Below are 23845 nucleotides of genomic sequence, written 5' to 3'. Positions count from 1 at the left end.
TACATTTTCAGCAATACTACTATTGAACTAGTCCCTTACAAATATATTCATTCAAATAATATAAGACAATTTATCAAACTTACCCATCTAGTTCTAGTCAACTCAGACCAAATGAAACAAAGTGGGGATATTTATCCCAATCCAGATCCACAATTTCCACCACAACTACCCCACTCCAATCACATCCCAGTCACTACAAACATCACACATCACCCTCACAGAAAGTCAGATCTACTAATCCTAAACATGAAGAGTGTACTAAATAAAATCCCAGAATTTCATGCAACTCTTCACCAGTACTTCCCAGATTTATCAATACTAACAGAAACCTGGCTAAAACCACACATAGATGACACTGTGGTCCTAACCGCTGGGTAAAACATTCATTAGACAGGACCCAAAAACATTAGACAGGACCCAAAAAAAGGTGGCAGCATTGCTATAATTTACAAAGAAAACCTCAAATTAGAATGGTTGGTTAGTAACCCCCCAAACCCCCAACATTGTGAAATTTTACTCTCGTCTTCAAATAAATCACAATAAACACATTATTACTATAGCTATTTACATACCCCCAGGAAACAACCTGACCATCACTGAAGACCTTTTACACTGGTGTGCATCAACATACACTCAGGAAACCATTATAATGCTCCTCCAACAATCCCTCCAGTTTTGTAAACCTACATGGTTTCTCCCAATTCATTCAATCCCCCACTAAGGTGGACAAACACATTAATAAACAATCAACACTGGACTGGATATTCACTAATAAACCCTCCCTCTGCCCTCAATATGTCTGTCTCCCTGGAAACCTCAGCGACCACTTATCCATTTCCTTATATAGGCAGTGTACTGGCTCCCCAAATAACATTGTTTATAAATATATTCGTAGTAGAAAAACTTTTTCACAGGAAGTCTTTAATACTCTCCTACAAAACTGTGACTGGTCATCATGAACACACCTCCCCCTTGACTTAGCTGTACAATATTTCAACAAAAAATTCATCAAAATCCTAAATAGCCTCGCCCCCCTTAGAAAAGTCCACACCAAATCTAAACATATACCGTGGCTCACCCAGGATACCATAAATCTTTATAAAGAGATAAAACTAGTCCCAGTATCAAAAGACTAAAAACGAGTCATTGCTTCTTAAATATCGCCAAATGCACAACCTTGCAAAAAAAAAACAAATTAGTCAGGAAAAAACTTACCATACATCAATACAACAAAAACTTCATAATAACCCCCAGAAATTTTGGAGAGTCATCAACCACTTGCTTAAATTAGGGCGTAGCACAACCCCAGCTCCATTCAAAACTGAAGCTACTGTAAAACACTGCATCCCAATTCAGCTCTCATTTTATTAACTCTATCCTGTCCCTTGTAAAAACTGATGATGCTTCCCCACTATCCATACATACACACAAAAGATGAACTCAAAACCTCAATAAAACCAATCCAAATCAATACCATGAAGAAACTCCTGTCTAAACTAAAGCCCTCATCACTTGCACCAGACAGCTCCCCAGTGAATTTCTCAAAATTGCATCAGATGCCATCTCCTACCCCACATCTATCCTAATTAACCAATCTACAATCGAACAGTATGTTCCAAAGCTGTGGAAAATCTTACACCATCCCTCTGCACAAAGGTGGCACCTCCACAGATTTCACAAACTACCGTCCAATTGCCATTATCCCCCACAGAAAAAATCCTTGAAAAATGAGTCCACTCTCAACTACTTGACTAATAAAATAAAAATAACTTATCTACATCTCAACACAGTTTTAGACCCAAGCATAGCACCACCACTGCCTTGCCAGTTTTGCTAACACAATTAACCAAGACAGAAATTCTGACCACCTTGTATCCACTATCTTTCTTGATATGTCAACAGCCTTTGACACTGTTTCACACCAGAAACAGCTCAATGAGCTAGCCTCCTTAAGCCTTTCCCAAACATCCCTTCGCTGGTTTCATAGCTATCTATCCGACTGACAACAGACAGTAAAGTGGCAAGGTGAACCCCGCCCCCACAAGGGTCAATATTTTGACACTAGTTTTCATCATTTTCACCAACACCAAACATGCAAACATAGTCCAATACGTGGACAACTCCTCTCTCATATGCTAGGCTCACTTTTTCACAACTCCTACAAACTACACAGAAAGCCTTCCTTGACATTGAAAAATTCCTCTCTGACTCCCAACTTATCCTTAACCCCAACAAAACTAAACTCATGTTCTTCACTGGCAAGAAAACACACAGTCTCCATCCAACCTTTACCATCTGCTCCACTACTAATACTATAATAGAACCTATTGAATACACCAAACTTCCCTGTGTTACAATCAACAACAATCTTAGGTTTGATAAACACCTAACTATTACTATCAAAAAGGTACACATCAAGCTAGGCTTGCTCTAGAGTCATGCCTTTTCTTAAACACACCATCAAAAAATCCACAGGCAATACTCATTTACTTTCTTCCCTTCTACACGCCTCAACTATATTCATTAATCTCAAAGAACAGACAAACTGGAATCCTGCTACTACGAAATAGCAACAATTTCAACTGGCCTCCCTTACAGATTACACCTCTGCACCGCACTTCACCAACTAAACTGGCTTGAGCTTCCTAATCTACTAACCTTCAACCAATTAATTTTCATACACAATGTTTTTCACCATCCTAGCAACTGCTCTGCTCTAAAGGGTCTTATTCATCCCCTACTGTAGCAAAAGGTCCCTAAGAACACACAGCAAAGTACTTCTAGAAGTAACCAAATTCAACAATTACTACAGAGACTCCCTGGTATCAAATAAAATATCTAAAATCTGGAACTACATACCCCAAACAATTATTGCCACCACCAACACTTTAAAGTTTAAAATACTACACAAAGAACACCTCACCAACAATTGGCTCTGCTCCTCTACCAATCCTGGATGATCGATCCTTCTCCTTCCTCCCCCATTTTACGCCCATCTCTCTTATTAGACCCTATGTATTCCAGTCTATTCTGGACTGGACAGCAGTAATATTCAACTGTCTATACATCTGCTCTCCCACCCCTTCATATTAATCCACTCTACCTTCCCAGTCCCACCCTGCATTTTTATCCCCTCTATTACTACACTCTTCATCAATATTATTTCTCTGTCCCCTATATATCCAGTCTATTTACTACACTTGTTCAACAACACTACTCTAAAGAATGCTTATGCCACTTCCTACAATCACACTGCTTATTTTTTCTCAAATTATGGCTCATCTAGTCTATTAATCATTTCCTATTTTCATGCCATTTTATTTTTTCATTTGTTTCCATATCTTGCTAATAGTATAGAAGTGCCTAACGTTCTTTGTTAATAGTATTGTAGTGCATAATTTCACTTCACCCAAGCTTCCTAATTGTACACCAAGTTCTACTCATGCCAACATTATATACATATACATAAAATTATTTATAATATATATTGCATAATTCACCTCAACAATGCTACAAAATGTATACTATGTATTACTTTTGAAATTATTTTTTTTGTATCGGAGCTTTTCTCCCCGGGCCTCTGCTGAAAATAGGACATTTTTTGGCTCGGTCGGACTACTCTGGTAAACAAATACAAAATAAATCAATAAACTCTTTTGTAATATGTTATTCACATTTCTTTAGATTATGGGCAGTCTCTCTCTATAAAAATATAATTGCTGAAATAAGAAATAGACAATGTTTGCAGTTATCACACTGTCTTATTAATCTTTATATTTTTCAGCAAAAGTGAACTAACTTGTACTAAAGCTATATTCCATTAGGTAAAATAAACACAGCCCTTTAGGAAAAATAAAAACAGCCCTTTACAGAAAAGAAAAAGCTGAACTGTACTTTTCTTTTCAGTACATAAGTAATATTGAAGTTTGTGAAATTATATATAAAATAATGTACATCTACATCTATAGGTGAAAGTGTAACTAACCTTGCTGTGTAGACGTCTGGAATGCTTGAAGTTGAATGCTCCTTGAAGATGCTAATCAAGTGCAAGATCAAAGGGTATTATCTTACTTGGGACACTGCCCACATAAGTATAACTGTGGAAATAAGAACATATTTTCTCAAATTCAAACTTGAACTCAACACAGGAAACCCTGTCTAAGCTCATATAAATACGGGGAGAAAAAGGATGCTAGCAAAAGAGTTGCTGGATTTTCCAGGTGGGGCATATACAGAAAGAAAGAATGAGCTACCCCCATCAGAAACTTGCAGATTATATTCTGAATCTGAAAGCTAATGACAAATGGGGCACTGCACATCTTTACATAGCAAACATTATTGTCCAGACTAACCAATACTTAGACTTTAAATAATCCAAAGAATGCAGCCGCACACAGCAATGATACGACCTGTATTTATTAACTCCAAATAACGGACTTGAACAAACAACCATAAAACGGATTTAGCGCTTTCTTCCACCTGAACATGTGGACTTCATGAGAATCAACATAGCTTTTCCCATAAGCTGATTTATCTGTTTTGTGGCGCCAAAAAGCTGAATACATTTAAATAGTTTTAAAGAAACATGCGTCCACCATAGGCATAGGTGTCAACACTAAAAATAATAAGTGATAAAAAAATCACCTATACACTTCAAATTTATAAAAAATATATAATACTTCTACAACTTATATACATATATAATATGACTTCTAAAACCAATTTCTATATCTCATATACATAAACTAAATAAATAAATTCTTTGGATTATTTAGTGTTGGACGTTTTCCTTTTCGTTGTTGCTGCTTTACCACACTAATCTGCTTTTTTGGATACTTCGACTTTGCTATATGCAATCTGTCCATTCAGAACTTTTACTTTAAGCTTCTGGTGCAATTTATACCTGTTTCCATAGTTAAAGTAAAATGCACAATTTTGCTTTCTCAAAGTGACAAGTTTTACCATTCAATATAGCTGGTGATTCATTTGTTTGCTGAAGGGTAGGTATACTGAACATGGTGTACTGGCACTTGTTCGTCAGCTGCCTATCACAGGGTGAATATTCAGACCTAAATGTTGCTATTTCAATTTTAAGAGTTAACAGTAATTTGGGCTCTTGTTTTGTATCATAAATTGGATGAAAGGTAAAGGTACTACAGAGCTATCATTTAACCTCCCTCATTTTAAAAAATGATCTGTCTGTGTGCGAGCGGAAAATAATTCTGTGTAATTTTCAATTAATGTAGGTAACATTCAGCTGGAAGTCACTGGGCTCAGTCTACACTGGATGAAATCCTGGGGAGCAAAGAATTACAACTTTGACATGCAGATGTACTTTATAAAATTACTTGAGTGTGGAAGGTGATGTTATTACACTGCAGCAACGTTCATTTACCACATGTCCTTAAGGTCATCTGCCACTTCATTCATTAACTGGTTTGGAGCTGCATGGATCAAGAGATGATAACTCTGCTCATCACATATTTGGTGTCATGAGTAGAATATAGATGACTGCTCTACACAATGCAGAACCTTTACCTTGTATCTAAATTAAACACAAGACTGTTTGATTTTTCCCTTGAAAAATGCTATCTTTGCTGATGACATACTTATATTATCTGCCCTGTCTCAGTTGTTCCTCATATTCTTTTTACAAGTGACATTTTCTAAAGCTTCTAATCTATAAATTAAACCTTAGAAAGTCTCTATTTATTGATTTCTTGATCTCTCACCAATCCATATTTTTTGACAGTTAAATATTTAGGCATTTCTTTTTCTCAAAATCTAAAGTCCTTAACAAAAATAATATTTTTAAAGCATGTAAAGCTAACCAGATAATATTAAGGGATGATGCAACTCACTTTCTTCATTCCTTTCCAAGCCTAATGTACTAAAAATTAATATATTCCCTGGGATATTCTTTCATACAAATTAATCATGCTATGCAATTTATGAATCCACTTTTTGCCCTATTCATAGTGACTTATCTAAATTCTTATGATATCTTAAAACTGTAAGAATACCATATGATAATATAAGGTTTTGGAATTCCCCGTTTTTACGTATATTTAATTATCAGGGATTTTAATTCGGATTTTTACATCTTTTTTACAGGCTGACAACTCTTGGTCACCCTTATAGGTAGGTTCAGGGGGTCAGGTTTCTGAAACATAATTATAATTCTCCATTATGCTACCTTTTATAATTAAAAACAATCTTTTTAAGTTGAACATCCCCCTCACTTTAAGCAGGTCTTCAACAGCTTTTCAACGTCTTCTTTCAATTATTTGCTTGGTTGATTGTTTCAGTTTTAACCCACAGACAACAATCTAAACCTTCTCAATCACAAAGTCAGATCAAACCAATTTCCTCTGTTTATATATCTTTTAAAAGTTATACACTCACTATAATTTTTCAACTTTAATGGACATTCGTTTTGGTTAGAAATAGGTTTACATTATGATTAGATTCCTACACTTAATATGATACACAATTATTTACTGCAGTATATTACCCTGGCTTCTGTGGTAGTGGAAAACACCCAGGCTTTCAATTAGTTTTAGAATATTTTTTTATCAAAGAAATGCCTATATCAAGTCCCTAATTTAAATAGGTTTTATTTTACTCTGGTTGCTAATGGAAAATTCTTGCATTGCCAGTATTCACTTAAGATCGAGTTTTAAATACTTTCAAAATTATTGCCATATCAAAAAGAATTTATAGCCAGTTTATGGTTTTTAATAATGCTAATTTGCCCCCTTTCAAGGTTAGCCTCTATGTTTATTAATGTTTTTTGTACATTACATAGGTCTTCAGAATGGATATCATGCATATCATGTGGTAGTGTGGCAGTATTGATAAGGTGTTTCTTTATAGAATCTTCTTAATGTTAAACTGATATCTCAGTGTCTTATTCACAACAATATGAAAGGTCACATTTGCTTTTTGGACACCTAGATGTGATGTTTCTACTAAGAAATACATTTTTCATCTCTGGAAGTTTGATTCAGAGCTGCAAGACTATGTAATGTTAAACCCCAATCATGCAGGATTTGCTGTGTTTGATTCGAAAGGCAACCACTTATATACTCTGTGAATCCAAGCACGTAACTTAAACATTCTGTGTCACTCCTGATAAGGCAGTGTGTGTTCAGAGGGCTTACCTGGTTAAAATATTCACCTGCTTTATTACTATTGTGTTGATTCCCCTAAAGACGTATTGCTAGACCAGTTTTTTAATGATGAAAAATTCTGGGAAGTTTTAAAACTTAGTTATGAAGTTTAAATTTGCCTGTGTCACAAGTGATAATTTAATTAAGATGATTAAAAAAAGAATGATACTTAAATGCACAGTGAGTTGATGAAACTGCCTTCTGTTTTACCTGCTCTATTTTATTTTCTGTTTTTAAGAAATCTGCTTAGCCTGGAGTTTTTGTTCTGTGTGAGAGATAAACATTTAAATTAGCTAAGCTGCATGTTTCACATGTTTTTCACTGGTTAACTTGTTTGACTAATACTTAAATACACAGTGAATTTCTGGGCCTTTGTCTTTTGTTGAAAAGGTTTTAAGCCTGCATAAACAAAAGCACTACTGCAGATTCCCTCCTGGGTGAGGAAAGTAAAACTATATTTTCTTGTCTGTGAGTTGATAAAGCTGCCTTCTGTTTTACCTGCTCCATTTTATTTTCGGTTTTAAGAAATCTAGTTGGCATGGTGTTTTTGTTCTGTGTGAGAGATAGACACAAATTAGCCAGGTTGCACACTTCACATTTTTTCAATGATTATTAAATTGTTTGCCTCATCTGCAAAACCATAAACAGAATTATTATGGACCTTATTAACAAGGACATAGGTAATCTCCAAACTCTGAACCCAGTCCAGTTTGGATTTGTTAAAGGTAGATCATGCCTGTTAAACATGGTTGCCTTCTTTAAGAAAGTCACCAAGGCCCTGGATGAAGAAAAGACAGTGCATACCACCTATCTTGACCTGGCCAAGGTATTTGACATAATCCCCTACTCTGGTATTATAGAGAAACTCTCCCAATTGGGAATTAACACCTATATTGCCAGAAGGGTGGCCAACTGGCTCACTTACAGGACACATTCTATCAAAGCTGGTGACTTCAGTCCTAGAAAAAGACCAGTCACCAGTGGTGTACCACAGGGTTCTGTGCTGGGCCCCTTACTATTCAGAATTTATTTCCCGTAAGTTCCTGCAAACTTGGATAGCCTATGGCTAACCAAGTTCATTGACGATTGGGAGCAATCATGGAATCCCCCAAATGATGTTAATATACTGCAGACAGGGTTAACATAACACAGACAAATGATTGGTGCCAAAACCACCGATTAAAGCTAATGAAAAATGCATTATTATTCCCTTTGAGAAAACTGATGTCCCTGCTAATTACATTAGCAACCAGTGGTACGTGATCTGGGTACTCAGGTTGATAGTAAGCTGAGCTTTGAACACCACTTATCCACAGTAGTAAGGAAGTCCTTCTATGTAGCACATCTTATAAGTAAAAGCATTGCATCTAGATCTAAGGATATTATAATTCCATTATACTCAGCCCTCTTCAGACCAGTAATTGAGTACAATTCTCCTTTTTACATGTACCTCACCAGACACCTAGAACAAATGGAGAGACTAAAGAGAAAATTACTAGGAAATTACAGGGTACACAAAACAAATTGTACGCGGAAAGAATGAAAACCCTGTAACTGTATTCTATCTCCTACAGACTGCTAAGAGGTGACCTATGCCTGACTTACAGGGCAGTCTCTGACCTGGCCCTGATGGAAATGCTACACATTCAAAATCAAACTGCAGGAGGGTCACTCACTTCAGGGATCTTAAGCTAGCCACTGACATGAACAAGTCATACTGGAGAGGCAGATACATCTTCCAGAGACTGCCACTTTTCTGGAAAAATCTTCTAATCCCCATGAAACAGGGTCCCTTCCTGACTCTCTTCAAATGTAACTTAGGTCAATGTATGGGTGACCGCAAATTCACTCATGGGGTGGTGCCATGAGTTAGTTGGTATTAACTACCACAGATCCTTACTTTTGAGAACTTCACTCACCTAACCACCAACAACTGGGACAACTCTAGATAAATACGGTTTAGCTTGTAATGGCTCTAGGGCCATTAGCCTAGTAACATCCTATGAACCTAAGAATCTGTTTTCTAACAGAAAACAAGAATGGCTGATTTTGATTTAGTAATATTTAGATTACTGCTACTTAAGTTTTATTATATATTCACGCTGTATATCCATCCATTTGCACAATTTTTGCATGCAGTTTGATTCTTTACTGATGTCTGCTTGGACTGTTGACTAAATATTTAAATAAAGATATGTTTTAAAAAGTCAACAAAACATACACTTAAAAATAAGTAACTGCAAAGTATACATATGCTGAGGTAAAACTGTCATTTTATTGGAACTCAGTCTAAGCTTTCCAAACCTTTTGTTCTTTTATGCATGCTGTGGTTTCCAGTGGGTGTTTGTGACATTGTTCTTTCGTTCATTTCGGAATAACGTTAATCTTTTAGTACAACTGTTCACCTTCCTTGGAATTCATTACAAATTATTTGGAATTGTTTATTGGTTGCCCTGCTGGTTCGGCTTTTTGTTTTTGGTGACACTGAGTACTTTTTTGTTTGACCTGGTTCAAGGCTCCAGATAGCACCTCTGCATTACCAGGCTATAATTCATGCCACACCTTTCGGCCACCTAACATGGACTGAAACCTAAAGGTGGAGGCGTGTCCATATTCATTATGGATATCCACACCTCCAGGCTAATTGTTCAGCATAATGCATTTGAGATTATCCAAGTGCAACTAACTCTGGCCAAGACTGCAATCCAAATTGGAGCATGCTACAGATCCCCCACCATGCCCTAGGATTCCCACGCCTCATTTCTTGATACACTGGAAAATATTAGGGTACAACCCAACACCCTAATAATGGGCAATTTCAACTACCCCTCCATTAACTGTGAAAAAGTACAGTTTTGTACCTACCATAAATGTAGATGTCCGATAGATATGCAACTGCAGTCATAACATATAGGTTGTCCTGCCTCAGGCAGCCCTCGGTCGGCCGGATTCCAAAGTCTGGGTCCACCGGCTGATGTGTTTCTCTCCGACGTCAGAGCGGCAGGAGTACATAAGCATCAGCCGACGCCATCTTCTTCAGTGTTTCTTGCCCCAGATGCCAGGTGCCCTCCAAGGAAGGCTGTAATCAATTTGGAAGACAAAACAGGTTTCCAGACAAATAAATAAGCAATAAACAGATACACCATAACAGATATCCCCAGCTAGGATAACAGGGAGAGGAGTGGACCCAAGGAATAGAGGGGAAGGAGGGAGGGAAAACCCGACTGCAGTTGCATATCTATCAGACATCTACATTTATGGTAGGTACAAAACTGTACTATGTCCTTCAAGAATGCAACTGCAGTCATAACATATGGGTTGAATACCATAGCTTAGCTGGGGGAGGTGGAATGCTCTAAGAAAAGGATGGTGTAGCTATCAATCCCTGCAGGACTGCTGAAGCAAAGCCTGCTCTGGATCTGGAATATAAAGGAAGGTTGTAGTGTTTGGAGAATGTATGCACGGAGCTCCATGTAGCAGCTTCTAGAATGTCTTTTGTAGGCACCCCTCTTAAGAATGCTGTAGAGGTGGCTGTAGCTCTGGTAGAGTGTGGTCTGATATTGTCTGGTACACTCTTTCCATGGAAGGAATAACAAAATCTGATGCAATGTCCAATCCATTTTGAGATAGTTTGTTTGGAAATTGCTTTTCCTTGTACTCCAGGGGCGTAAGCTACAAAAAGCTGATCAGACTTCCTATTGGCCTTGGTTCTGTCCAGGTAGTAGTGAAGTTGTCTGTGACTGTCCAAGGTATGCAACAGTCTTTCCCCTTTGTTCTCAGGATTGGGAAAGAAAGTAGGCAGGTGAATTGCTTGATTTAAAGAAACCCTAGATACCACTTTTGGCAGAAAGCTAGGGTTGGTTCGTAAGGAGACCCTGTCTCTATGAAAGGTAATGAACGGTGGTATTGCCATTAGGGCCTGTAATTCCGAAACCCTTCTTGCTGAGGTAATTGCCAACAGGAAAGCTGTCTTCCATGAGACAAATTGTAAGTCCACAGAAGCTGCTGGCTCAAAGGGGGGTAGAGTCAGTTTTTCTAGGACAAAGTTGAGGTCCCAAGCTGGTACTGGGGCCTTTCTTGGTGATTTGATATTCTTGATTCCCCTAAGAAATTGCCTTAACAAAGGATGTGAGAACACAGGTGGATCAGTGTTGTATCTAGCTGAAATAGCTGAAGCATGTATTTTTATAGAAGAATATGAGAGTCCATTCTGTAGCATATCTGCCAAGTATTCCAGGATGAGTGTGATGTTCAATAATGATGCATCATGACCCTTGCTGGTATTCCAAATGCTGAATCTCTTCCATTTTGCTGAATAAACCTTTCTGGTGGATGGTCTGCGGCTTCTGTTAATATCCGCTGAACTTCCTTGGAGAGAGATAGATTGAGGTTATTCATGGAATCTCCCAAGCTGTTAGCTGGAGCGTCTGAATGTTGGGATGTACTGTCTTGAAGTTGTTTTGAGTCAAAAGATGGGGCCATTGGGGAAGGGCCCATTTTTTGTTATGGCATATGCTCCGTAGTAGTGGATACCAGTGTTGTCTTGGCCAGTCTGGAGCTATTAGGATCCCTTTGGCTTCTCTGCTTTGATCTTTAGTAGTACTGTGGTCATCAGTGGCAGAGGTGGGAATGCATAAATTTTTAGGAAGTTCCAGTTGAATGAGAGAGCATCTGTTTTCCATGCTTGTGGATGATATGTCCTTGAACAGAACTTTTGTAGATGATGATTGAGGTGGGAGGCAAATAGGTCTACTTCTGGCCTGCCCCATGTCGAGGTGAGTCTTATGAAGATTTCTGGATGTAACCTCCACTCGTGGGGGTCTAGGAAATTCCTGCTTAGGCTGTCCGCCAGCACATTGTCTTTGCCTGGAACAAACTGGGATTGCAACTGTATGTTTAAGCTCAGTGATTTTTCCCAAAGATTCATTGTCAGTCTGCAAAGGGGGTAAGAATGGGTGCCCCCCTGCTTGTTTATGTACCACATGACAGTGGTGTTGTCTGTCCGTATTAGCAGGTGGCCTTGCTGAAGTTGTTGTCGAAAGGCCTCGATGGCATGCATTACTGCCAGCATTTCTTTTTGGTTGATATGCAGATGTGTTTCCTTTGGAGACCATTGTCTTTGAATACATCTGCCCTCCATGTGCACCCCCCATCCAAGGTCTGAGGTGTCTGTGGTCATTGTTTGTGTTATTTGTGGTTTTTTGAATGACATACCTGTGTTTGCCTGGCTTACCGAGGCCCACCATAGAAATTCCTTTTGTAGGCATGGAATGAGTGGTATGGTTGTCTCTAGGTTGTTGCTGTGTTGAGACCATAAACTTTTTAGGTACCATTGAAGCTTTCTCATGTGTAGTCTTGCTAATGGAACCAGGAGAATGCATGATGCCATGTAACCCAGGGCCTGTAGGAAATTCCTTGCAGTCATCTGGGTGAGCTTTGCCAAACCTTTGAAATAATAAGTTAACTTCTTTTGCTTGTCTTCTGTCAGGTAAGCCATTTGAGAGGTTGTGTCTAGATTGGCTCCTAAGAAGGTTATTTGCTGGGATGGCTACAGTCTTGACTTTTGGAAGTTGACTGTGTATCCCAGAGCTTGTAGCAATTGAATGACATAATCCAAGTTTTTTGTCAAAATCAGTTTGTCGTCCGCTTGTATGAGGCAGTCGTCCAGGTACGGGTAAATTTGGATCCCCTGGAGCCTGCAATGAGCAATTACTGAAGCCAGGCATTTTGTAAATACTCTGGGCGCAGTAGATAAGCCAAATGGCAATGCTGAGAATTGATAATGCTCTGGCCCTGCAAGAAATCTGAGGTATCTTCTGCAGCTGTGTCTGATAGGGACATGCAGGTATGCCTCCTTGAGGTCCAGAGTAATCAGCCAATACCCCTTGCCCAGCATGGGAAGGAGTTGCTGTAAGGTCAGCATTTTGAACTTTGGTACTATGAGAAAGGTGTTTAATGCGGACAAATCCAGTATTGGTCTCCATTGTGTTTCTTTTCTTGGAACAAGGAACAGTCTTGAGTAAAACCCCTGGCCTTGTTCTTGTTGTGGAACTTTTTCTATTGCATTGATCTGAGCAAGCAGAGAAATTTGCTTGAAAGCCTCTGCCCTCTGGTTTTGCGGTAGGTTTGGCATGCCTTGTTTCCTTGGTAAGGTATGAAAGTGGAACCTGTAGCCTTGGTCTATAATGTCCAAAATCCATTTGTCCTTTGTCAATCTGTGCCAATTGTCTGAAAACAGAGATAATTTTCCACCCAAGGGAGCTTCTGTTTGCTCTTTGGTAAGCAGAAGTAGAGGAAAGTCATTGGGATTGTCCCTGTGGGGCAGGAGAAGCCCCTGTGTGAATTCTTTGGTTTGCTGGTTGCCATTGTCGTCCCCTGTAGGAACCTCTGAATTGTCCTCTTCCTCGGCCATGCCTGTTTTTGCCCCTTTGAAATCTTTCAGGATTAGGAAAGGACCAGTTTTTTGAAGGCCAATTCCTGCTGAATCTGGGTGGCTGAACCTGGAGGAAATCTTTGACTGTCTGAACTGACTTGGCTTTTTCCTCAATGGTCTTTAATACATCTTTAGCATTAGCACCAAAAAGCTTGTTCTTTTCCAAGGGTGCATCAAGAAGTTTTGCCTTAACATGATCTGGTAGAGGTTGTTCTTTTAACCATGCATGTCTATGAATGACCGCCCCTGTCATAGCTGCCCTACATGAAGCTTCCAATGCATCATACCCACACTGTAGAAAGTGATTGCTAACTTGCTGAGAGTTGTGTACAGCCTCCTGCAAAGACTTCCTATCTAAAGGTTCAGGAGAGGCCAAAGTTTTCTGTAAATCATCTAACAGGAAATCCTGATATTGAAACATATGAAAGAGACAATTGAGAGCTCTCATAGATAAGGTAGTGGAGGTGTAAACCTTCTTCCCCCATCTCTCTAATGACCTAGCTTCCCTGTTGGAAGGCAAAGGATTTTTGGAGGTGGTAGCTGAAACCCCTTTCGGTCCCTGTGAAATTGTTTCTAAATCAACAGCATGGGCCCTAAAGAAATGAGAATGTGTTTCAGGGACTCTATAGTATCTGTCCGGCTTGGCAGGAGCAGGAGGGAGAGTATCAGGGGTAACACTGGAGTCAGAGTATAGATCATCCAAAACATCAAGCACAGGAGGTATAGCTAAGGGCCTGTGTTGGGGCTTTTAAGGAAGGTTCGAAGGTGCTTTCTGGAATCAGAATATTCCTGGCCTTGCCACTTAAAATGTTCCCTCATGGAATGCAGAACTTCCCCAAAAGAAATATCCTCAGGAGGGGAGGCCGAGGGGATGGAGTCCTCTGCATCTGAGTCCTCGTAGGTCTGGAAAGGCTCTTCCTGGCTATCAGAGTGGCCAGAGGCCTCAGAATCTTCATCTGAAGGGAGAGGGTCAGTGGGCTCAACCCTGGGCCTCTTATCAGGAGGAGGCTGGGATCCTCTCTCAGGATGGGCCTGGGAACCTCTGATCATGGAGATTAAGTCTGCTGCCATGGTCATGGTTTGTGTTTCAGGAGTAGGCTGAGGTAAGGCTTTAGCAGTAAGGTGCTTGGTCTTGCTGGCTGCCTTAGCATGTGTGTAGGCCTTGATAGACATGGACATGGGAGGCCTAGCAGCTCCACGTGCAGGAGTGACCTTATCCACAGCAATGGTCTCGGGCATTTCCTCGGTTTCAGTATCCGGAGGAAAATCAATAACTGGCGTCGGTGTGGTCTCCGGTATCGGAGGTATCGGTAATGCGGTGTCTTCGGTTCAGAGCGGTGAAATAACCGCCTCAGAGGGAACCGGGGCACTCGCGGTAGGTTTTGGCGTGGTGTCAGTGGAAGACGCGGGCCGAGGATGTCGGTCCCGGTCTTTACGTTTTTTAGGAGTCTGCGATGTCGGTAATTCCGACGGCATCTTGTAATCGAATTTTTCACCGAAAAAGTCTTCAGCGAACTCCGCCCTGCACCTGAGAGTGCGCTTATTGAAGCGAGCACAGGCGGCACAGGCCGAGACGTCGTGGTCTGGGCCAAGGCAAGGAAGGCAGTAAGAATGGAAATCCTTATGAGGTATTTGTTTACCACAAGACAAACAATTATTAACTTTTTCAGTAATTTCTGACATCGGCTGAGGCAAGAAAAGGTCCCCAACAGGGTACTTAGCTTTTTTGATGACTTCGGATCGAAGAATACAGGAGCTGACCGACCGGCACTTGCGAACTGCTTCTGCTTCGGGCACCGCGCGGCAAGAAAGACTGAAGAAGATGACGTCGGCTGATGCTTATGTACTCCTGCCGCTCTGACGTCAGAGAGAAATGCGACATCAGTCGACGTCGGACCCAGACTTTGGAATCCGGCCGACCGAGGGCTGCCTGAGGTAGGACAACCCATATGTTATGACTGCAGTTGCATTCTTGAAGGACATCTACTCATGTACCAATGCTTTTGCTCAACGTTTTCTGGAATTCATAAATTCCAGTGCCTTGGATCAACTTATCCACACCGCCACCAGGGGCAACAATATCCTAGACCTGATCATTACCAACATGGGTGACCGGTGTTCCACACCAGAGGTCAACTCCTCGTTGGTCAGATCTGACCACAAGCTAATCACCCTAGACATCCACATCCTGCCCCCACCCCCCATCAGGGAAACCAACGTAAACAATTTCTCCAAAGCCAACTTCATGCTTCTTAAGACAGAAGTGGCAAACTTCATGACACCCATGCAGACGGACAACAGAGGTACGACTGCTGAACCCCACACAAATGCACTTTATAAGCAGTTACACGAGTGCATGAATCGTGCTATCCCTAAAAGAACCAAGATGCTACCCTCCAAAAAAAGGAAGCCAATCTGGTGGTCCCCTGCCATAAACAAACTCTACAACAGAAAAAAGAAACTGTTGCAAAAAAAGAGTAAAATCCCATGATTGGAAGAACACCCTGGTCAGCCTCAAGCTGAGATCCCTCATAAAATCCACCAAAGCTAGTTATGAAAAAAAAATTGCCACTGAATCTAAAGACAACCACAAAGTATTCTATAGCTATGTCAAGAATCTCAATGGCAACACTCAGATCTGCTCTGAGTTACAGCACAATGGCACTAAATATACAGAACCAACTAATATTGCCAACATCCTGGCAGATAGGTTCAGTGCTAACTTTACCCCCCTCTCACCCCATAAAGGGCCCATCTCTTTACCCGAAGAATGCAACGTTCCTGTAATCACGGCTGCACAGGTAAAAAATACACTCGCCAAAGCCAAGAACACAGCATCCATGGGACCTGACAACATCCCAGGATGTGTTCTACACAACTACAGAATGAACTGTCACCCTACCTAAGTACCATGTTCAATCATAGCCTCACCTCAGGCTTTGTGCCCACTGAATGGTGCAAAGCGATGGTTATCCCACTCCACAAAGGGGAAGCCACCACAGATGCCAGGAACTACCGCCCCATTAGCCTGACAAGCCTGGTCTGCAAGGCCATGGAATGTATCATCATGGAACTTATAAACAAAGACATTGGTAATCTCCAAACTCTGGACCCCACCCAGTTCGGGTTTGTAAAAGGCAGATCATGTCTCTTAAACCTGACAGACTTCTTTGAAGCAGTCACCAAAGCCGTAGACGAGGGTAAGGTGGTTCACACAGCCTATCTAGATCTCACCAAGGTTTTTGATACCATCCCCCACTCTGGAATTATAGATAAACTCACTAAACTAGGCATAAATCCCTATGTCATAAGATGGGTTGCCAAATGGCTCACTGACAGAACCCACACTGTGAAAGTAGCAGACTCCAAATCCAACTTCAGACCAGTGACAAGTGGAGTACCACAGGGTTCAGTCCTGGGTCCTCTCCTGTTTGGTATTTACTTCTCTGAAGTACAGGCTAACACAGAAGCTCTTTGGCTAACAAAGTTCATAGATGACTGCAAACTAGGAGCCATAATCGAAACTCATAACGATGTGGACATTCTACAAAAGGGCCTCACAGAGACAGATGCCTGGTGTCAAGGCCATGGCCTCAAGCTCAATACTAAAATGTGCACCGTCATCTCCTTTGGTAAAAACTCTGTACCCATTAACTACCACATAGGCGGTAGTCTACTTAACAACGAAAGTGTGATAACAGACCTTGGGACACAGGTGGACAGTAGTCTCTCCTTTGATAATCACATCACCATAGTAGTCAGGAAATCCTTCTACGTGGCACACCTCATCACAAAAGGTTTCTCATCCAGGAAAAAAAGAGGTCATTGTTCCCCTCTACTCGTCACTCATTAGACCCATTATAGAGTACAATGCCCCTTTTGGTATGTACCTCATAAGACATCCACAACAACTGGAAAGGCCACAGAAATGCCACACAAAGAGGATTACCGGCCTCAAACAGATGCCCTACGCAGACCGTCTCAAAAAACTCCAGCTTTACTCTGTTGCATATCGCCTACTCAGAGGCAATCTCTGCCTAACGTACAAAGCTATGTCAAACCCAGAGCTGTTGGATATGCTCCACTTACAGAAATCCCAGTCCATCCAAGATACATGCTCTAGGGACCTAAACCTTGTCACCACAATAAACAGACCATGCTGGAGGGACAGATTCTTGTCCCAGAGACTTCCCCATACTCTGGAACAAACTACCTATCTATATCAAACAAAGTTCCTCATTAGCACTCTTCAAGAAAAATCTTGATGATTGGATGGATTATAGGAAATTCACCCCTGGGATCACTTCTGTGGCTCGGTTCAACAGGGGCACAGGAAAATAATTTTCTCAGGTGGCGAAAGCCAGGGTACCTTTTTGGCTAGGCTTACATAGGCCCTAGGGACAATAGCCTTGTACCTACCTATGAACATACACAAAGTCAGATGCATGGATTCCAAAGCAGTACATCCCAAAAACATACAACAATGTACAATGAAGTATATTACTGCTTTCTTCACACTGCTTACAGTGTATTAGTCATATTCTAAACAAAGTGTAAGAAACAAACCTTTGTTGTTGGATACAACCTCCTTACCAAACACATTACCAAATCAACCTCCTTACCAAACACATTACCAAATCATACAGTTTTTCACTCAGTGTGTGCTGTTTTTGCATTTTATTTTGTTGATGACCCCCCCAAACTTTTTGTGACAACTGAAAATCCTTGCTGTGACATCATGAAAGACTGAACCCAGAATGCCTCACTACCTAATCTAATGCAAAAGTACTGCACTTCCATGTTAAATGCAACAGTAGTAGTTTCTTGCTTCCCAAGAAGACAATCTGCCAGCCAGTTCTTGCAGGTGGAACATTTCACATTGAAATTTAATGCTGGATGATGTAATTGTGCACCCACAATGTGATTAAAAAGCTGCTCCTCTAAAGAGGTAAGTTCTTTTTGTTTACTTAGTGTTTTGCAGTCACGTGTAAATCACTGTTTATCTACCATGACATAATTTTGTGGGTATTTTTATAAAGGAAAAACTAAATACACATAGGGTTGCCAGATTCCATTCAAAACCGGACTTTTGTTTTGTTTTTAAATTTCGCGGCACTGACGCTGATGTCATCACGTGCGCAATGACATCAGGCCCTTCAGAGCTACCAGCCTGTCGGAATTGAGCTCAAGGAGCTCACTTCCGGTAGTGTGAGCGGGAAGCAGAAGCCAGCATTTAAGGAAGGCAGCATTTTCAGAATGCAAGCGAGCAACAAGAATTCGAATTTGGTCTGATAGTGGTAGCATTTAAGCGAGTATCAGCAGTTCGACTTTGGATAGTATTTAACTTCAAACAGGGAAGGCACAGCAGAAGCCAGCATCTGGAAAGCAGCATTAGCAATGAAGGTAGTGTGTGTATGTATGTGTAGGTATGCATGGCGGGTTAGGGAATATATCATATAGATACTCTCAATTTTCCCTGATTCTGCAAAATGATGTCTCTGATTTTGCCTCATATTTTAGTCTGTTCTGTGTAAAGCATGTCTTTTTTCCTAACAAATCAACAAGGAGTCTGTCACTAAATAATGACAGACAATTGAATTTTAGACTTAGAATGCTTTTTTCTGAATGCTGTTAACACAGTGTATTACTCTAGCAGCTTTCTAAGTGTACAAGAGCAGTTTATGTGCCTTTGTTTGCTATTGTCCCTCATTTCGTAGGTTTTACCTTGATTCTTGGGCTATGCGGTTGAGAGGTATCAGAAGGGGGTTACAGTGGTTTGCACACTCTATTCTGAAAACAGTTATGTAAGAAGATACATTCCTGTGTATCAGTTATTTATACATTTATTCATTCACTTGACCACAATCAAAGTACTGTGATGTGCAGTCATAGACATGCAAGGGGCTGTAGTTGATGGTCACATTTGTGTGTATGTGTGAATGCGTGTGTTTGAGTGTGCATGTTAAAATAAATAACTGCAAGCAATTGTTTTTTTTTCTATTTTATTACAGTCAATAAATGTGTGAAATTAGCACAGTCAATATATGTAGCTTTAATTGCTGGGTATGGGTGCTGTTCATTGGGCCGTGGCAGTCCAGGTAAGATGTATGTGATGGGTCTACTACCATAGAATGAAATTACACTACTTCAAAATTCAGTAGTAGTCCCACACTAACACAAAAATGCACTTCACAGAAAGTGCACTTTCGCGAACACCACTAAAATGAACGGGCCATTTCCTCTACTGTGGTGTGAACGGACCTTAGGGTTAGGGCTTGGGTTAAGGATAGCTAGGAGGGCTATCCACTATCCTTAACCCAAGCCCTAACCCTAAGGTCCGTGACTACCACACCACAGTGTAGGACATAGCCTGTTTTTTCAATGTCCACCACTGCGGTGCGGTAGTCACGGACCTTAGGGTTAGGGCACGGGTTAAGGTAAGTGGATAGCCCTACTAGCTATCCAGTTTCCTTGACCCGCACCATAACCCTAAGGTCCGTAAATATTCAATGTAGTGGTGTTCGCGAAAAGTGCACTTTCGAAGAAGTGCACTTTTTCATTAGTGTGGGACTACTTCTGAATTTCAAAGTAGTGTAATTTCATTCTATGGTATTAGACCCGGATGTGATAACAGCTGATCACCGGCACAGTGATGCTTCAATAAGCATTGCTGTCTGATAGCCTTTGGTTCCTTGGCTGAGATTTTGGCTGGGATTCTTTCTGTGTATTCCTTCTCTAACAGTCGATTTTTACACAAGGGCTATGGTTTCCTCCTTTTGACCCACAGGAGCTCTGTAGCTTTCTATAAAAGGCATAGGTTCATTTTTCAAAAGCTGCAAGACCAATTGTGTCATTATGTATTGTTTTATACTAAACATGTATTTTCAGACCATGCTATACATTTTCAGGTCTGTGTTATTGATGTAAGATATGATTGTTGTTAATACTGTCATTTCTTAGAACATTTTAAAATGTTATCGTCCTAAACTTGGGAAAACAATGTGCAGTGTTGTTTAGGTGAATGTGAGATTTAAAGGCAGAGTAGTTTTAATGCCAAGTCTGTTTTTATTGTGAGACTGTATTGCTTTGTTTAGCAAATGTGTATCAGTAGTTTGTGCTATAAAATTTGAAATAAATGTTTTAAATTAAATCCAAATATCTGTAATCACTGTAGAATAAAGCACAAGACAGTATGCAGAGTGAGAGTTTTTAACAGTGTTTATGGCAACTGGGGAGAAATGCGCTGAAAGCAGGCATCTGGAACAGAAAAAGAGGGCGTTCCCATCAGCTGGTGTCACAATGATGTCACAAAATGGGTGGGGATGGGTGGAGTTATGGGTGATGCAAGGGGCGTGCCCTTAGTCCGGTTTTAGCCACAAAGAAAGCTGGCAACCCTAAATACACAGGGAAACTAAAAAAAAAAATAGGCAGCACACTAACCCTCATTTATTGCAAAACCTCTTGCAACTTTTCATACGTATAATGAAAAATTAAATTAATTCTAAACAAAGATACTTCCCAAACTGACCAATATATTTTAACAAGCGCAAAGCACAGTACCTTTCATGTATTTTATTTGGATCATATCATAAAATAAACCTTATGCATATAAGCAGATAATTATCTGCACTTGAACTGGTTGCACTTACTTCCTGAGTGGATTCACTATCTCTTCTCGAAGGGTAAACTGGATATCCTGATCAGTTTGATCTGTAGGGTGGAACAACATGGAATCCAGCACTGAAGAACAAGAGAAAAGGCTGCAATGAAAGAGCACATATTATAACCACTAAACTTTGATAGACACATGTATTACAAAAATTAGGACTGAATCAGTGAGACTTCCCCATATTGTTAATGAGAACAGACTATGAAGGTGCTTATATTGTAGAAATGCAAAAACACAATGCCAGAGTTTTCAGTTATGCAAAACAAGCTTTAACATACAAAAACTCTGTTTTTTTTGTCGATCAGAACAAACAAAATTTCAAAACCACCAGAGAGGGCGGGCAGTAAAAAGAAACAAATCTCCACTTCTTGGTGACTTATGAGACTTAGCACTGCAGATAGAAGACTTCTTTGCTCTAAGAATGTCTTATATTCTCCCCATGACACACCCCACCCCTGTAAATAATACTAGGCTTACAAAATGTAAGAATGTGATTTTAAAACAGCTTCACACAATATACTTTACAGAGGACTATGGTAGCAAACTGCTCTTATACATGAAATTAATCTGTAGACTGAAGACTGAAGATACTAACTGTATGCACCTGCTGGAAACAGTAGTTTAATACCACCATGCCAACTTATTACATGGATGGGTGGTTTTTTAAGTTTGATTAGTTATTACTTTTGAATCTAGTCCGATACACGTGTACCACTGATTACTAGTGCATGAGATCTAGTATTACTCGAGTCACTAAAACAACATTACAAAAAAAGCAGTGTAAGGAGTAAATGCTTAAAGTGGACAAGCTCAATATAACTTAGAAAGGGTAGGTTTAGAGACTGTCTTAGCTAATTTAGAGGTGACAAAGAAAATAAACAGTTAATCTTTTCAAGTAGACAGGCAGCAGCACAACCCAGGAAGGCAAACCAAACAATGCTGGTATATAAATAGGTAAAATTTATTGCACAAGACACAAGGATTTAGTGCTTTCGTTGAAAACTTCATCAGAATCACTGAGCATCACACAGGACCACATATAAATACCCAGCCCATAAACACATAACCAATGAAATTTCCCCATCAATTAAGAACTTAAAGTGACATAATATGGAACATTTAACATATAATGAATACAAAATGCATTTCAAGAAACTCAAAAAAGCTTACATACAATTCAATAAAGCATTGAACTCAAGGAGTATACACTTGATCCAACACCCCACTATACTATATAGGATTTTAATTTAAGCACACACGTTATAGACAAATTATCATTAAGACCGGGAGAACAGTGGCATTGAGTTTCAGTTGCCAACTTAACTCTTTGGCCTCAAGTACACCTTCCCAAGGACCCCCCTGAAATCCCTCTGAACACATTCTAGAACAAAAAAAAAACAAAGACATGATCCCTGTTGCTACTGATATGCCTAGCAAGGGCATTTTTCATATCCCCTTCCTCATATCCAGCCTATGTTCATACAGGCGTTCCCTGAATTTTCTTTTTGTCTTTCCCACATAAAAATGTTCGCACCTTAGGCACTTAGCCAGGTAAATGACCCCTGGTGTATTACAAGTACAATGGAATTTAGACCTGAAGACATGTTGGTTCACCTCTATCTGGTCTTCTTCCAACACCATCTTACATTGTGGGCAATTGCCACACTTATAGGTGCCCCATTTTGTATTTGTAAAATTAGGACCATAATCAATAGTGGGATGTTCAAAATATTTTTTCAGGGTTTTACCTTTCCTAAAAACAATACGAGGTCTATCCTCGACCACACTGAACATTTCCTTGAATAGGGAAAAAATGTTCCAGTACTTATATAATCTCCCCGATGGAAGCTGCCTCATTGCAAAACTGGGTAATGAATGCCCCTGCCAAATCCAGCCGGTCCCTACCATTATTTCCTCTAGATCCAACCCTCCCTTGAACTGCCATTGGCCTAATGAGGGGGATGATATCCCCCTTGGTCCTCCTGTCTTTGATGTCATTCACTACTTGTGACACTAAACCAGCTGGATACCCTCTATGTTGAAACATGGTACCAAGTGTTTCACACTCCTTGACAAACTGATCCCAATTAGACACCATCTGGGCAAGAGGAATATATTGTCCCTTCACAATCCCTGCTTTATGATGGAAGGGGTGACTACTTTCAAAATGTAGAATACTATTGCTATAAGTGGGTTTACGATATATAGTACTAACCCGATAAAATTCCTCTACCCCTTTTTTGAGGTTTACCCACCAATACAATCTGTCTTCCATAAACTATTTGGATGTTACCATCTCTAAGGATGTAGTTAATAAGAATTGGGTTAGTACTCTAAATAAATTTTTGGAAGTATTGTCATTTTTATTATTTGTAATCTGTCTTCAAATCTCAAGAACATTTTATTCCACCTTACTATTAACATTTTTATTTTATTAATTATGTTACTATAATTTGTGGCTAACATAGATTCCAGATTATCACATAGTGTTATTCCTAAATATTTTATTATGGGAACTTGTTTTCCTATCACACAATTTGTAGTTAAGGTAAATTCTCTCTTTTTATTCAA

At 40.0% G+C, this 23845-nt stretch overlaps 1 protein-coding gene across 2 annotated transcripts in view; it reads right to left on the bottom strand.

Moving 5' to 3' along the window:
* LOC122798413 (ubiquitin carboxyl-terminal hydrolase CYLD-like) overlaps positions 1-23845 on the bottom strand; it is a 1245230-nt gene that overhangs the window by 324465 nt on the left and 896920 nt on the right. For both annotated transcript variants that reach the window (XM_044067332.1, XM_044067333.1), the window contains one exon: positions 21255-21365. In XM_044067332.1, the coding sequence (XP_043923267.1) occupies positions 21255-21365 (111 nt within the window). The remainder of the gene's footprint in view (positions 1-21254; positions 21366-23845) is intronic.

This window comes from Protopterus annectens, chromosome 3.part1 (genome assembly GCF_019279795.1).
Source record: "Protopterus annectens isolate FY-2018-M chromosome 3.part1, PAN1.0, whole genome shotgun sequence".
NCBI lineage: Eukaryota > Metazoa > Chordata > Ceratodontiformes > Protopteridae > Protopterus > Protopterus annectens.
Note: the sequence above shows the minus strand (reverse complement) of the source record. Positions and strands in the feature narration are given on the sequence as shown.